The 14,244-nt window shown below is 64.4% G+C and overlaps 2 protein-coding genes across 2 annotated transcripts; both read left to right on the top strand.

Moving 5' to 3' along the window:
- Positions 1-2,312: 2,312 nt before the first annotated feature.
- Npdc1 (neural proliferation, differentiation and control, 1) lies at positions 2,313-4,973 on the top strand (the record flags this gene model as incomplete). The annotated part of the gene is given in 8 exon segments (XM_013506720.1): positions 2,313-2,459; positions 3,358-3,492; positions 3,576-3,746; positions 3,829-3,895; positions 3,986-4,070; positions 4,243-4,322; positions 4,442-4,538; positions 4,625-4,973. Coding segments are annotated over 8 exon segments (875 nt in total), but the record flags the coding sequence as incomplete, so codon positions are not given.
- Positions 4,974-6,446: 1,473 nt separating this feature from the next.
- Fut7 (fucosyltransferase 7 (alpha (1,3) fucosyltransferase)) lies at positions 6,447-11,703 on the top strand. Its single transcript, XM_013506551.1, has 2 exons — positions 6,447-9,279; positions 10,194-11,703. Exons 1-2 carry the CDS (start codon positions 9,162-9,164, stop codon positions 11,207-11,209), a joined length of 1,134 nt encoding a protein of 377 aa, XP_013362005.1. The 5' UTR covers positions 6,447-9,161; the 3' UTR covers positions 11,210-11,703.
- The last annotated feature ends 2,541 nt before the right edge of the window (positions 11,704-14,244 follow it).

Raw genomic sequence — 14,244 nt, 5'->3', positions numbered from 1 at the left:
GAGCGCGGGGCGCGGGCGTGGGGTGCAGGCCACGGGGTGCAGGCCGCGAGGATCGGGCCCGCTAGCCGGGGTGAATGGCCTTGCTGAAGGCTCCCGGGCGGCCCAGCCCAGCCCCAGCAGCCAGGAGTCCACGCGCTTCGTGCCTTTGCCTCGTTGGGAGCGAGGCTGGGGTCCCAGCAGGCCTTGGGTCTGACCTGTCGTTTCTGTCTGTGTGTCTTGGGTTCCCGAGGTGTCCCTGGTCGAAGTGCAGGGCTGTCTGTCTTACAGCCTCAGGTGGAGCCCAGCACACACCGGCTTTGCCTCCCACAGCAGGGGCCGAGGGTCCCAGCCTAGGGTCACATTCTTTCAGTGGAGGCCGACCGTCCCCGTTCCCAGGACACTTGCTGCCCTGCCTTCTGGACTAAGGTCTGTGGATGGATTCTGGAGAAGGGTGAGCCCAGGGACCTGGGGGATCCTCCTGCTTCCCAGATGGGCGCACAGGGTCCAGGCAGCGTAAGACTGCAGGAACCCAGGGTCCAGCATACTGCCCCAGGTTGGGCCTGGGAGACTGTCCTGTGGCTCACTGAGCTCTCCTGGCACCCCTGTGGCAGACGTGCTTTTCATCCAGCTTACAGACGAGGATACTGAGGCCCAGAAAAGTCAAGTGCCTGGGATGTGGCACAACTAGGGTGGGAACCTGAGTGATCTTGTTCTGCGTTTGTGGGCAGGCCTCCTCCTGGGAATAGAGAGCCTGGATAAAAGGCTGACACGACTACAGGCTCTGGAGGAGGCCTGCAGGCAGAGCAGGATGGCTAGAGGTATTGGAGCCGCCTTCAGAGAGCATGGCTCCCAACTGCAGCTGCAGTGATCCCCAGGAACAGGTGACAGGTGCCATCCTCAGTGCCCATCAGCCTCTGCATCTTCATGCCCAGTGCCTGGGAGGAACCCTTGGTAGCCCAGGTGTGGGCAGAGCCCCAGCCACTCTTCAGCTGCTGCTGCTTCTGAGACTTCATACCCCACTGCAAGCTGGAGGGGCCTTCCAGGCCAAGACCAGACCAGCAGCAGCCAGTCCTGGGGGCCAGAGGGCTCAGGAGGAGGCCCTGAGAATCCCGAGCCAGCCCTGCCCTGCAGGCCTCTGCCGCAGGCCTGGTGCACTCTGGGTTATCAGCACCAGGGCCAGGGCCTGTCTGCTCCTGGTGCCCAGCTGATGGGTGGGTCCAGGTGAGCCTCCTGGCACAGGCTTAATGTTTAACTGGCCTGTGCCTGAGCCCAGCCCACTGATGTGATACTGGGAAAGGTGTGCCTGGCATGGAGCCTGTGCCCACCTGCCACTGGGGCTGCTGGGACTTCCTTGCAAGATGCCCGCAGCCTGGAGCCATGGAGTGTCAGGTTTCCAAGGAAACCAAGCTAGGCCAGCCAAGGTCTGGAGAAGGGCATATCCTCCACGTCACTCTGGGCCCCGGTGGCCCTGCCTACAGTGTGGGTGGGGGCTGGCCCGAGCAGAGATGATGGTCCTGCTGGGTCCCCTGGGCTTGCTGTGACTGTGACCAGTGTCCCCACTTGGAGATGTTCCTTTACTTTGAGGCACCTGAACCTCTTTTGCATTCCAAGGGGGAAATTGAGGCCGAGGGCCTGCCTGTCCTGTGCTCTGGCGGAATGATAGGACTGATGGCTGTGTAAGCAGGGCACCATGGGCTGGATCCCCAGTCAGGGAGATAACAATATGGTTCAGGACCAGGGCCTGGCCTGGGGTCCCCGGCACTGCCCAGCCCACGCCTCCTGAGACCGTGGGTCCAGCCAACCCTGGTGGCTTCCCTGAGCTGAGGACTAGCAGCAGGCAGTACCTCCCAGCGGGCCCTTGTTCTGGGGTCTTCTTGAGTCCTCTCCGCGGAGCCGAGTGGGGGTCCTCACGTGGGGTAAGGAAGTCGCCTAGCACCTTTTGCTGCTGTCCAGCCGGAGTGAGTGGGCCGACCCTCTGGAGCTCCCAGTCTGGATGGAGGGTCCAGTTTGCTCTGGGGCACCGTGAGACCAGAGCTAGGGGGGCTGCACAGTCCTGCTCAGAAGAGGCCTGTTCCGGCTGGATGGTGAGGGTCAGCTTGCGGCCAGGCTCTGTGTGGACAGCTGCTCAGGCAGGGAAGATGGACTCTGGGGAGTGGGTGGGGCACTGTGGTTCCCATAAGTCTTGGAACTGTTTGCTTCCTGGTTCTGAGTCCTGGCGGGCGGAGGAGAGGCCTGCCGGCCCAGAACAATGGCCGAGCCAGGCCAGCCAGCGCTGTGGGGGAGGGGAGCCCCAGCCAGAGGGCTGTGACGCCCTGATTCTGCTTCCTTCCCAGATGCAGTTGCCTGCCCCGGGAGCCTAGACTGTGCCCTGAAGAGGCGTGCAAGGTGCCCCCCAGGTGCACATGCCTGCGGGCCCTGCCTTCAGCACTTCCAAGAGGACCAGCGTGGGCTGTGTGTGCCCAGGATGCGCCAGCCACAGGGTATGGGAGAGCCCGCAGAGTATGGGCAAGTGCAGGGCCGGGGCGGCCTCCTCGCCCCCTGACCAGGCCTCCAGGTCCTCTGGGTACCACAGGCCACTCACTTCACTCTGGGAACAGCCCTGCCATCCTTTCCAGGGCCTGGAGCTGGGTCGCTGGATTGAAGCCAGGGCCATCAGACTGCGCTGGGTGGGCAGCCTCTGGAGAGGAAGGGTCAGAATTGCTGGGGTGGCCCCGGAGGATCCCACTTCTCACCTTCAGGGGCCGCCCAGCAATGTCCACGCCCCAACAGGTGTTCGTGAGCACCGTCCTGGGCAATGCGGTTGTCCCCAGGTAATAGGATGGCCAGTGGCTGAGTCCATGCCTTCAGGTGGGTGGGGTTTTACAGAGAGCTGCTGAGGGGCAGAGGCTTCGTGAGGTGACTGGCACAGAGGGGGTACTACTGGAGAGGGGTGCTGCTGTCTTTGTGCTCCTGAGCTTGTGTATGGGTGTCTACCCAGGAGATTCTGTCTGAAGGGCAGCCACGGTGCAGACTGGTGGGAGTCCAGCACCAGCTGTCCCCTGTGTTGCCATCCCTTGTGCTGCCCACCCAAGGGGCAGCCTTGATGTACAGCTGTATTTCAGCCTCTGCCCATGTTTGGGGAGTCACTGCCCCACCCCTGCTGTGCCAGAGCAGGTCACCGGCGTGGGCAGGGATGGCTGTGCTGGCCTAGTGTCCTGCCCTTCTCTTTGCGGATGCGGCCGGGGGAGACCCCACTCCTTCCTCTCCTCCAGCCTCCGCTTTTGCTGGGAACCTGAAGTCTGGAAGCTGCCAGTCGTCCTCACAGCAACACGGTTTGCAGTGGGGCCCTGGAGTTGGCACCAGGTCCCCAGGGCACCTGACAGCCCTTGTCATCCCCAGGGGAGGGGCCGCCCCCGCCTCGGCTGGAAGATGAGATCGACCTCCTGGCCCAGCAGCTGGCGCTGAAGGAGGCCGAGCACTCACAGCTTATGGCACAGCCCCTCCTTGAGGATGGACCTCGGCTCCTGGAGCCTGGTGAGACCCGTGCCTGGCCTTTCTGTGCCCACTTTTGAGGCCAGCCTCCTGGTCCTGCTGATCAAACCCCCCTCTTTCGGCAGTTACCCTGGGGTTCTCAGAGCGTGGTCAGAGACCTGAGTCCGGCCTGCCCTCTCCTCGGGGAGCCCCCACGCCCACACCCCGCACCTCTTTGGGCTCCCCAGTGTCTTCTAGGCCAGTGCACATGGTGCCCCTGGAGCCCCGGGGTGGACGTGGCGATGGCCTCGCCCTTGGTAGGTGGCCGGCTGAGGTGGGCAGGTGGGAAGGTCACTGGAGGCGGCTCCGGGGTCACCCCTCACCACGCCCCTCCCGCAGTGCTGCTGGTGGTATTCTGCGTGTCTGGCGCTGCTGCCCTGGCTGTAGCCACACTGTGCTGGTGCAGGTGAGCTGGGAGCGGGCGGGGAGAGGCAGGCCCGGGCCAGGCGGGGCCAGCAGACCCCCCACCCAACGGATTCAGCCTCTCCTCCCGCAGGCTGCAGCGAGAGATCCACCTGACCCGGAAGGCTGACTATGCGGCTGCGAAGGCACCCAGCTCGCCCAGGACGCCCCGGATCTCGGTGTGTGGCCCACTTCTGCCCCTGTCCCCCAGCCCCTGGCCACGCCCCAACAGCCTCCACCTGGGTCCCTTCTGGCCGCACCCCTCCATGCTCTGGCCTTGCTCTGCTGCCCGCTGCACACTTCCAGCCACCGCCTGCCTCCCCTCTACCCTGCCCGCCCCCGTCTCCACAGCCTGGGGACCAGCGGCTGGCGCACAGCGCAGAGATGTACCACTACCAGCACCAGAGGCAGCAGATGCTGTGCCTGGAGAGGTGAGCGCCCCCCCGCCTGCAGATCGGTCCCCGTGCCCCGCCCCCCGCCGGGGTGCACTCAGTGCCCGCCTCCGTCCCTGGAGGGCGTGGGAGGACACGGTGACCCCGCCCTCATCCAGGCACAAGGAGCCGCCCAAGGAGCTGGAGTCCATCTCCTCAGACGAGGAGAATGAAGACGGCGACTTCACCGTATACGAGTGTCCCGGCCTCGCACCGGTAGGCACAGGGGGGCTCCCCGGTAGGGACTGGGGCTCCCCAGCTGGGCCTCTCCAGCCTGACCCTTACTGGAACTACCTCCACAGACCGGGGAGATGGAGGTGCGCAATCCTCTGTTTGACCACGCCTCGCTGCCGGCGCCCCTGCCAGAACCCCGCTCACCGCCCCCGCTGCCATGACCCAGGCTGTGCCTGCCATTTGCTCACCGCTGCCCACGGCGCAGGAGCCTCGGAGAGAACGCTGCTCACCGTGCCAGTGCCGTGGCTGGCAGCGGCCCAGGGCCCCTGCCAGACAGAGCCCCGCCACGGGCTGGGAGACCTTGGTCTCCTTGCACCTCCTACGCTGGCAGGAGCGGGGGAACCCTAGAGCCCGGGCACCGGTGGGGAATTCTGGAGACAAAAGCCAATTAAAGTACCTTTCACGCCTGTGGTTCCAGCTGTGTGGGAGGCTCAGTTCATCCTCAGCCACCTCGCCCCAGTTTGGGACCCCAAGTAGGCATCTGTGCCCCAGGAAGAGGGTTGGCTGGAGGGGCCGGGGGCTGGACAGGACACCCAGACTCTCTTCAGTGGCCTCACCCTTGCCCACTTGTGGCCTGCGGTTGGGGAGGGAGGTGCAGTTAGGTCCAGGTGCTGACCTCCTGGAAGACCCCATGTGTGGGATGAACAGGGCTGGGAGAGGGTTGGACGCCACACCTGGATATGGCACCCAGTGGCACTGTTCTGCCTGCCGTCCACCTGGGCTCCTGCAGTATATAGTGGGTGTTCCAGGCAGAGGGGTTTGAGATCTCCAGCATGGACCCAGGACTCTCAATACCTAGGGCTGGACTCGGCCGAATGGGGCTGAACAAGGGTCACTGAGAGCCCCTCAGTGGTGGGGAGGGGGCAGATCCAGGTCCTGGACAGCCCTGAGATGAGCGGGGCAAGTAGTTTAGAATGGGCAGGGCCCTCCAGAGTGGATGGGGCAGCTGGGCGTGGTGGTGCACACCCGGCACTCGGGAGGCCAAGGTGGGGATCACCTTGAGTTCAAGGCTGGCCTGGGCTATGTGGTGAGTTCAAAGCCAGTCTGAACTGCATAGCAAGACCCTGTCTTTAAGAAAAACCAAAATAAATAAGTGAAAGAATGGATGATGCTCTGGCAGGAATGGGGTCACCCTGCTTGGGGGCTCTGGTTTGTCCTAAGAAGTACATTTCAGGGGCCAGAGCCCCCTCGGCTAGGGAAGCCCTCGGTCACCCTGCACTTCCACTCCACTGTGACCTTGGGCGGGCTCCCAGGTGGGAGCCTCAGTCTCTGAGCACTGGGGTGGGGTGGGGGCAGGGCAGGGGCTGAGCACCAAGCATGGCACACGTGTGCAGCGTCACCCACCTGAGCCGTCTGGGCGATGACAGAAACAGAGCAGAGAGGCTGGGGCCTTCCTCCAGGGCGCAGGGCACTTGGCACTCGGGGCTGCTTCTCTCACAGTGCCCGCAGGGCCTGGGTCAGGGCTCCCTGGAGTCTAGGCTCAGACCAAGGCAGGTGATGCTTGGGTACCTGCCCTGCTGGCCACTTGGGGTCTAGAGCAGCCACCTTTCATGTGCCATCTTTTTAAAAATTTACTTATTTAGCAGTACTGGGGATTGAACCCAAGGCCTTCCCACTGAGCCACATCAGCAGCCATTTATTTATTTATTTTTGGTACTGGGAATTGAACTCATGACCTTGCCTTTGCCAGACAGGTGCTTGTGCCACTGAGCTATACACCAGGCCCCAGCTCTTTAAAAATATTTTTTTTTTGGAGACAGGGTCTCGCTGTGTAGTTCAGGCTAGCCTTGAACTCACTATGTAGCCCAGCCTGACCTCTAACTCATGGCAATCCTCCTGCCTCAGTCTTCTGAGTGCTGGGATTACAGGAGTGCACCACCAAGCCTGGTGTAAAATTTTTTATTTTGAGATGGGACTGTCACCCAGGCTGGGATAGATTTGGAGATCTTCCTGCCTCAGTCTTCTGAGTGCTGGGATCGCGGGTGTGCGCCACCACGCCTGGCTTCTGCTGTGTTCCATGTTCTGGACCTTTGGGGAGTCTGCAGTCTATCCCGAAGGCCCGTCTTCTCACGCTCAGAGACCCTGTTGGAGGGTCTCGTGGCTGGAGAAGGGTGGCAGTGCCCTCCGGGGCCCTTACCTGGTGGTCCCCGTGCGGCTCAGCCCATCCGTGTCCACACTCTGCACGCAGTGCTCAGTAGCAGCCCTTCTTCCCACTGGCACAGGTGCAGATGGGCTGCCGTTCAGTGCCCAGAGCCCGGTCCTAGCGAGGTCTGGCCAGGCCACAGTAGCCTCTACCCTTCTCTCCGCATCAGCGCCTGGGAACCCTTGCACTGCCCTGTCCTCATCCCCGTGTCCCTGTGCAGCTGAAGGTCATTTTCCCCAGCAGCAGCAAGAGGCCAATCTCACCTCAGCCCGACGCCCTGCTGGGGCCCAGAGCCCCCGAGCCTGAGCCTCCCATGCCTGGTTCTCACTGGAGCAAGCCCAGTGTGGCACAGCTGCGCTCAGTGCCCTGGAAGAACCCGGCTGGTGCCTCCCAGAGCACGGGCCAGGGGCGATGACCCGCAGCCCAGCACAGGCCTGGGAGCTGTGCCCTGCTCAGCACAACTGCGGGGAAAGACCATGCATGGCCCGGAACACGGGGCCCTGGGGAACCCCAGCACCAGAGTCTGGGAACAGTGTCCTCCCCTTGCACCAAGACCCACACGCACCAGCCCGGTGGGCGGCCCCAGTGCTGCTGCCCCAGCTGCAGCCTCCTACCAGCCATGCGGCACGGGGAGTGGATCTTGGTGCAGAACAGAAAAAGACATGCAAAGCGGGGTGTGCCTCATGAGTCTCTGGAGAGCTCCCCACCCCACAGGTCCTGGAGCTGGCCTGAAGGCTGCAGATGTTCAGGGGGAGTGTGTGCTCCCCAACTTTGGGCTTGCTGGGAGGGGCCAGGCCTGGCTCAGCCCCGCACCACAGGGCCCCAGCATCACACCCTGGGCGGTCCTGAAGGACTGACCTCCTGCTGCCTGGGCCAGCGGGCTCCCCTAGGCTACCTGCCAGCCTACAAGTTCCCGTCTCTCCACACACCCCTCTTCCTGAAAGTGGGCCCAGCCCCATCCTTTCACGCAAAATAAAGTGTTCTCTGGTTGCTTGCTCAGCAGGAGCAGGAGCAGGAGCAGGAGCAGGAGCAGGAGCAGGAGCAGGAGCAGGAGCAGGAGCAGGAGCAGGAGCCAGTCGCTTTGGGCCATGGCCACCAGGGGGCCCCTGTGCCCAGATTGGGTCTCTCCCAGCTCAGCACAGGCTCACCTGGCTCCCTGAGGCTCTCCGGCTGGGGCAAAGTCCTTCACTCCCCTGTTAGTCCGGGTGCTGCTGTGTGCCAGTGGTAGCAGCCTGCAGCCCACCACCTGCCCTCCATCTCGGCTGAGTGTGCCCCCCTGGGAGCCTGGAGTGGCCAGGAGACCCTGGCTGGGCAGAGAGTGTGGTTCTGACTCTGCTAGCCCCTGGGCTGCTGAGCAGGGGCTGGGTACCCACTGGTGTCCTTGAGAGCTGGGGTAGTCTGGAGGCCTGGCAGGGATCAGGAGTCAGGAGACAGCAGGTGGAGGCCCCCCGGCTTTCCCTGAGTCACACTCTCCCACTCCCTGTTTTTCTGATCCATTGCAGGGCTACCAGGTTCCCACACACAGGGCACCCACTACAAGCTGGGCAGCAGCTCAGTGGCACCTTGGCAGAGGGAGGGGAGGCTCCTTCGAGTCCACCCAGGAAGGGAGCCGGCTGCGGGCGTGGGCGAGGCTAAGACGGGGCCTCACCAGCCTGGCGGCACAAACAGGAAGGACAGCAGCTCTGGTAACCAGAAGCTGGTGGCCCTGGGCTGGCAGGCGGGGGAGACATGCAGAGAGAAGAGGTGGGGTGAAGCCAGGGTGTTCTCCCCTGGGGTCCCCTGTGAGGAGAGATGCCAGGGGAGGGGCTACAGGCACAAGCACCCCACAGGCATCTCTCCGACACAGGGTGGCCGGCAAGGCTGTCTTGGGCTGGCAGGTTGCTTCGGACCGTTCTGCAGCCGCCCGCCCTCCTTGCCATTGCTCAAGTTTCCCACCGCAGCCTGGAAGCCAGGCGAGCCGCAGGGCGTGGGGGGCTGCAACTGCCACTGCCCCAGGCTCACCCGTACCCACTACACTCTGCCCCAGCTGCCTGGTTCCCGTCCTGACCGCACTCTCGTCTTCCCGTGGAGCCATCGCTGAAGGAGACAGCAGCTCCCTGGGGCCCCTGGGTGACACAGCATGGGGCTCAGTGGAGTGTGGGGGCCCAGCAGGGCTGGGGCTGCAGACCTAGCTAACAGCACCTGCGGCTGCCCCTCCTGGGACCTCTGGCTTGGGGGCTCCGGCACCACATGTGGCCAAGTATGGCTGTACCTGGGGGGATGTGGGGTCCCAGGATGCAGAGCAGGTGGTCTGAAAAACCGTTGGGAGCAGCTCAGCTGGGAGGTGACCTGGAGGGCCACTCCAGACTGGCTTCCCTGGACTGCTGCGTCTCTTACTCAGAGGCGCCGGGTAAAAGGGGAAGGAACTTGACCTCCACGGCCAGCCGGCCACCAGGCTGACTGGAGAGGGGACCTCAGGCTGCATGTTCTCTTCCTGTTCCCGGCACAGACGCCAGCCCTGCTCGTCCGCATCAGGGACAGGACGACTCCTTCCCTTTCCAGCCTGGAAAGCCCCCTCCCCGGGCTGCAAAAAGGAAGTCAGTGAGTGGAGCCCTTTCTATCCCACCGGGGGCCTGGGGCCTGGCCTGCAGGCCCGGCAGGGGAGGCGCAGCGGCCCGTCCCTCGGGTCTGCCCCTCCAGCACGTGCTGAGCTCTAGAGGACCCTGTGGTGCCTCTACCTCCCGAATCGGGATTCAGGGCCCAAGGCAGCTCCTCGAGGGGAAAGGGGAGGGGTGGAGTGCCCCGTGAGAAACCTCAGCCTCCTGAAATCGCTGAGCACACACCTCTGCGGCACCTGAGCGCCTGGGAGACCTCGGCCAGCACAGGGTGGGAGCAGGGAAGTGGGTGATGCCACAGGGAGGGGCTGCTGCCCCCTAGGGAAGTGCACCTGCTCTCGCTCGGCACCCAGGCTGTGTAGGTGGCGCCTGCGGTGCCAGTCTGAGGAAGGGCCAACACTCAGGGTGCCCACATGGCACCTCTCCTGGGAGGTGGGCCCCTTCCTCCTCCCCCTTGTGCCCAGCCAGTTGTCTCTGGGGCTGTCTGGAGCCTGGCAAGGGTGGGCAGGGGCCTGGCTTGAGGTTCTTCCTGTCGCCAACCCCACTCCTGGCGGCTGGGGGTGGGGGTGGGGACAGTGGTTGACGCCAGAGGCTGGGGGGCAGGGGCAGGGCGGGGCTGCAGTAGGAAGGCCTCCCGGCTGCCCTCACCTTGGGCAGATGAAAGAGGAGGACTTCCAGGCACCCACTGAGTCTGGGCGGAGCCGTGATTTCAGGGCGCCACTGCCAGGGTGGCTGCTGTGATTTGAGAACCTTGGATTTTTGGGGTGACTGATTGCAGGAGGCTCTGGATGACTAATGCTGGTGAGTGTCTGCCGTCCAGAGGACGGGGGTGGGGGGGTGTGGGGACCTGTGCGTGTCTCCAAGCCTGGGGTGACAGCCTGTCTTTCTGTCCTGCTGCAGGGCGAGGCCCTACCCGGAGGCTTCGGGCCTGGGGGTGCCTGGCAGTGGGGGCCATGCTCTCGGCCCTCTGGCTCCTATGGCTGCTGGGACCAGCCCCGGGGGGTGCCCCAGCACCCCAGCCCCCGGTCACCATCCTCATCTGGCACTGGCCCTTCACAGACCAGCCCCCAGAGCTGCCAGGTGACACCTGTGCCCGCTATGGCATGGCCCACTGCGTGCTGAGCACTAACCGAAGCCTACTGGCCAGCGCCAGTGTGGTGGTCTTCCATCACCGCGAGCTGCAGACTCAGCGGGCCCGACTGCCTCTGGCCCAGCGGCCGCCTGGGCAGCCCTGGGTCTGGGCCTCCATGGAGTCTCCCAGCCACACGCACGGGCTCCATCGCCTCCGAGGCATCTTCAACTGGGTGCTGAGCTACAGGAATGACTCAGACATCTTTGTGCCCTACGGCCGCCTGGAGCCCCGTTCGGGCCCCGCACCCCCACTGCCACCCAAGAGCAGGCTGGCCGCCTGGGTGGTCAGCAATTTCCAGGAGCGGCAGCGGCGTGCCCAGGTGTACCGGCAGCTGGTGCGCCACCTGCAGGTGGACGTGTTTGGGCGTGCCAGCGGGCGGCCCCTGTGTACGGACTGTCTGGTGCCCACTGTGGCCCGGTACCACTTCTACCTGTCCTTTGAGAACTCTCAGCACCGAGACTACATCACGGAGAAGTTCTGGCGCAACGCACTGTGGGCCGGGGCTGTGCCTGTGGTGCTGGGGCCCCCGCGGGCCACCTACGAGGCCTACGTGCCCCCCGATGCCTTCGTGCATGTGGATGACTTCAGCTCCCCCCGGGAGCTCGCTGCTTTCCTCACGGGCATGAACGCGAGCCGATACCGAGGCTTCTTTGCCTGGCGCCAGCGGCTGCGTGTGCAGCTGCTCACCGACTGGCGGGAGCGCTTCTGTGCCATCTGTGCCCGCTACCCCTACCTGCCCCAAGGCCAGGTCTACGAGGACCTGGAGGGCTGGTTCCAAGCCTGAGCACCCACTGCCCGCTGGGGAGGCCTGGTGCATGGCAGGGTGGCATGATGCAACCAAACCAGCAGCATCCGGCCTCATGGGCCACCTTGGGGCAAGCCAGGGCCACAGACTAGGAAGCCAGGAGGGAGGAGCGGCGACGCTGGGGGGCTGTGGGGGACAGGTGGGCTTCGGGGGCACTGGAGGGGCAGGCGGGGTGGGCGGGGCAGGGCTGTGTGAGGCTGCAGTCAGGCTGATCAAAGAGGAAAGGGGCTGAGGATGCCCCTCTCTGCCCAGAGCAAACTCCGCTGGAGCAGCCTGGCTGGAAGAAGGTGGAGGCGGAGCTCTGGCGGCCAGGGACATCCGGTCAGCGGTTTGTGAAGCCCAATCCCGGGCCCTGTGAACGCCATCACCGAGGCACCCTGGTCCCACTCTGTCCCCAGTTCTAGCCTGGAGACCCCACGACGAGCCACAGCGGGGGGCACAGACAATAAAGAGGCGAATGGGACTGTCTCAGGCGGGCGGGTCTGTCAAGGCTGCTGCATCCCTGCTCTAAGTGGCAGCTGAGGGCACCTTGCCTGCCCCCAAGGACAAGCAGAGCAGGAGCCCGGGCTGAAGCCCCCCTGGGGCCGAGGTGCCCATCTCACGTGCCCCAGCTGGAGGGGCACCTGGGAGGGGCTTGGAGTCCCTGTGGGGCTGGTGGCTGCACGGGCGGCCCAGAGGGTGGGACTCAGCTCCGTGGCGCGTGGGCAGCGGAGGAGAGGCGGTGGGGTCCGCACCGGTGCTGGCAAGGGCCCTGGGTGGGGGTGGCGGAGGACCCCGCTCCCCTGCGGGGTGGGGAAGCCTGCCAGGGCTTCCGGCCTGGGCCCAGCTGCGGCCTCCGGGGCTCACAGGGAGAGGGAGGGTCCTGAGGCTGGTGTGGGCGGGGCTGTGCCTCCACCCGCCTGCGGGGTCACCTACCCCGGCAGAGGAGCCGGAGGGAATGAGGAGCCCACAGACAAAGCCTCATACACTTTCGGGGGTGCGCTCTTCGTGCATCCCAAGCAGGACACCCACCGCCTCCCCGCTTTAGGTCACAGGTGGGGAGGGAGAGGCGGATCAGGAGCCCTCGGCCCCTCCCTGGGCCAGCCTGCCCTCTGCTGCCCCCTGCTGGTCGCTGCTGGCGCTGCAGACCTCCGGGAAGACCGGGCCCTGCGATAACAACGCCCCACCCCCCACACCTTAGACCGGGCAGGGGTCTGTCCAGCAGGTGACCGGCCCCTCAGAAGGAGGGACTGTATGGCAGGCCCCCTGTACCGAGGCTGGGCTCACCCCGGACACAAACGGACAAGCGAACCACGTACAGAGGGGAAGCCTGCGTCCCCAGCACCCTGACCAGCACCTCCTGGGTCAGCAGCCCCTTTACGTCCGCCGGGTGGTAGCCTGTGCAGAACGACACAGTGGAGAGCTGCAGTGAATTTTTTTGAAACAGGGTCTTGCTACATATTACAGGCTTAGGGCCGGTATATAGCTCAGTGGCATAAGCGCCTGCCTGGCAAGCACAAGGTCCTGAGTTCAATTCCCCATACAAAAAAACCCCAACACATTACATATTACAGCCTGGCCTCAAACTCTAGGGGATCCTCCTGCCTCAGTCCCCGAAGGGCTGGGACTATAGGCATGCATCCTCATACCCAGCTAAAATTCTTAACTATAAGAAGTCACTACAGAGCTGGGCACCATGGCACATGCCTGTAATCTCAGCACTGGAAGCACAGGAAGCTGAGGCAGAAAGATCCTAGTGAGTATGAAGCCGGCCTGGGCTACATAGTGAGACTGTCTGAAAAACACAAACAAAAAAATAATTTCGAGTATAGGTTTAACTTAATCAGAGCAGCGGCGGGGCTCCCATGCCGGAAGCCCTGGCAGGCTTTCCACAAGCCACAGGTAGGAGAGGGTCACCTGCTACCTCCCACCAAGGGCCCTTATCAGCACTGCCCGGTCCCCACCGCCTCTTCTGCACTGCCCCGCTGCCCACACGCCACAGCGGCTCAAGTCCCAACCCCCAATTCCTCAAGTGACCAACCAGCTGTCTGCTGGGCAACCACCTCCCCTCAGAAAGGCTGGATCTAGCTGCTGGGCTCCCCCAAGGGATGCCCACACCCACCTGAGCTGTGTAGGGTCTTCAGGGACCCCTCAGATGCAGCAGCACCCTCGGGATTCAGGCCTGCCTGCTTTCAACCTGTCAGTTAAACCCCTTGCAAGTGGCTGGCACGGTGGCACTGGCGCCTGTGGTCAGCACTCTGGAAGCTGAGGCAGGAGGACCCCTTGAACCCAAGAGTTAGAGCCTGGCCGAGCATGGTAGTACACACCTGTAATCCCAGCACTTGGGAGGCTGAGGCAGGATGGCTGTGAGTTTGAGGCCAGCTGGGCTACACAGCGCAAGGCCAGCCTGTGAGACTCTGTCTCACACACAAAGGATTTGCAGCCTGGGCGGCAGAGCGAGCTGTCTTAGAGGTAAAAACAAGGCTGCAGATGAGGCGGGAGGTAAGGAGCTTGCACGGCTTGTGCGAGGAGGCCCTGGGCTGTCTTTACCCGCAAAGCACCAACGACAAAACCGCAATGCTCCCGTGGGAAACCTGCTTGGTACTGTCCCGGGCCCGGACGCCCGGCCTGCTCGGTGCGCGCAGTGTGTGTCCTCGCGCTGCGCCCCAGGACCCGCGGGCCACACACTCCTCCTTCCCGCCTGCCAGTGCTCAGCACGGGCCAGCGCGCTCTACCCCAGGAGCCCAATCAGCGTCACGCGGTCGGTCCCCAAGGGTGCCCCTAGGGTCTCAGCCGGCCCGTGCTGGAGGGCCGGTCGGCGGCACTAGCTGTAGGAGTGGCGGCCCCGGAGGACCCGCGCCCCGCCGCCTCGGCCCGGCCCCACGTCCGCACAGGAGGCTCCCGCTGCGCACGCGGGAGGAGGGCGGGAGAGGCGTCAGCGGGGGTGGTCAGGAGACCGCGGGTCAGGGATTCCCCTGGACGCCTGGGGGGCGGCCCCCGGAGGCAGAGGCGGGCTGCGGAGCCGCGCCCCAGTC

The sequence above is a fragment of the Chinchilla lanigera genome, unplaced genomic scaffold, assembly GCF_000276665.1.
Source record: "Chinchilla lanigera isolate Chin_1 unplaced genomic scaffold, ChiLan1.0 scaffold00112, whole genome shotgun sequence".
Lineage (NCBI taxonomy): Eukaryota > Metazoa > Chordata > Mammalia > Rodentia > Chinchillidae > Chinchilla > Chinchilla lanigera.
Note: the sequence above shows the minus strand (reverse complement) of the source record. Positions and strands in the feature narration are given on the sequence as shown.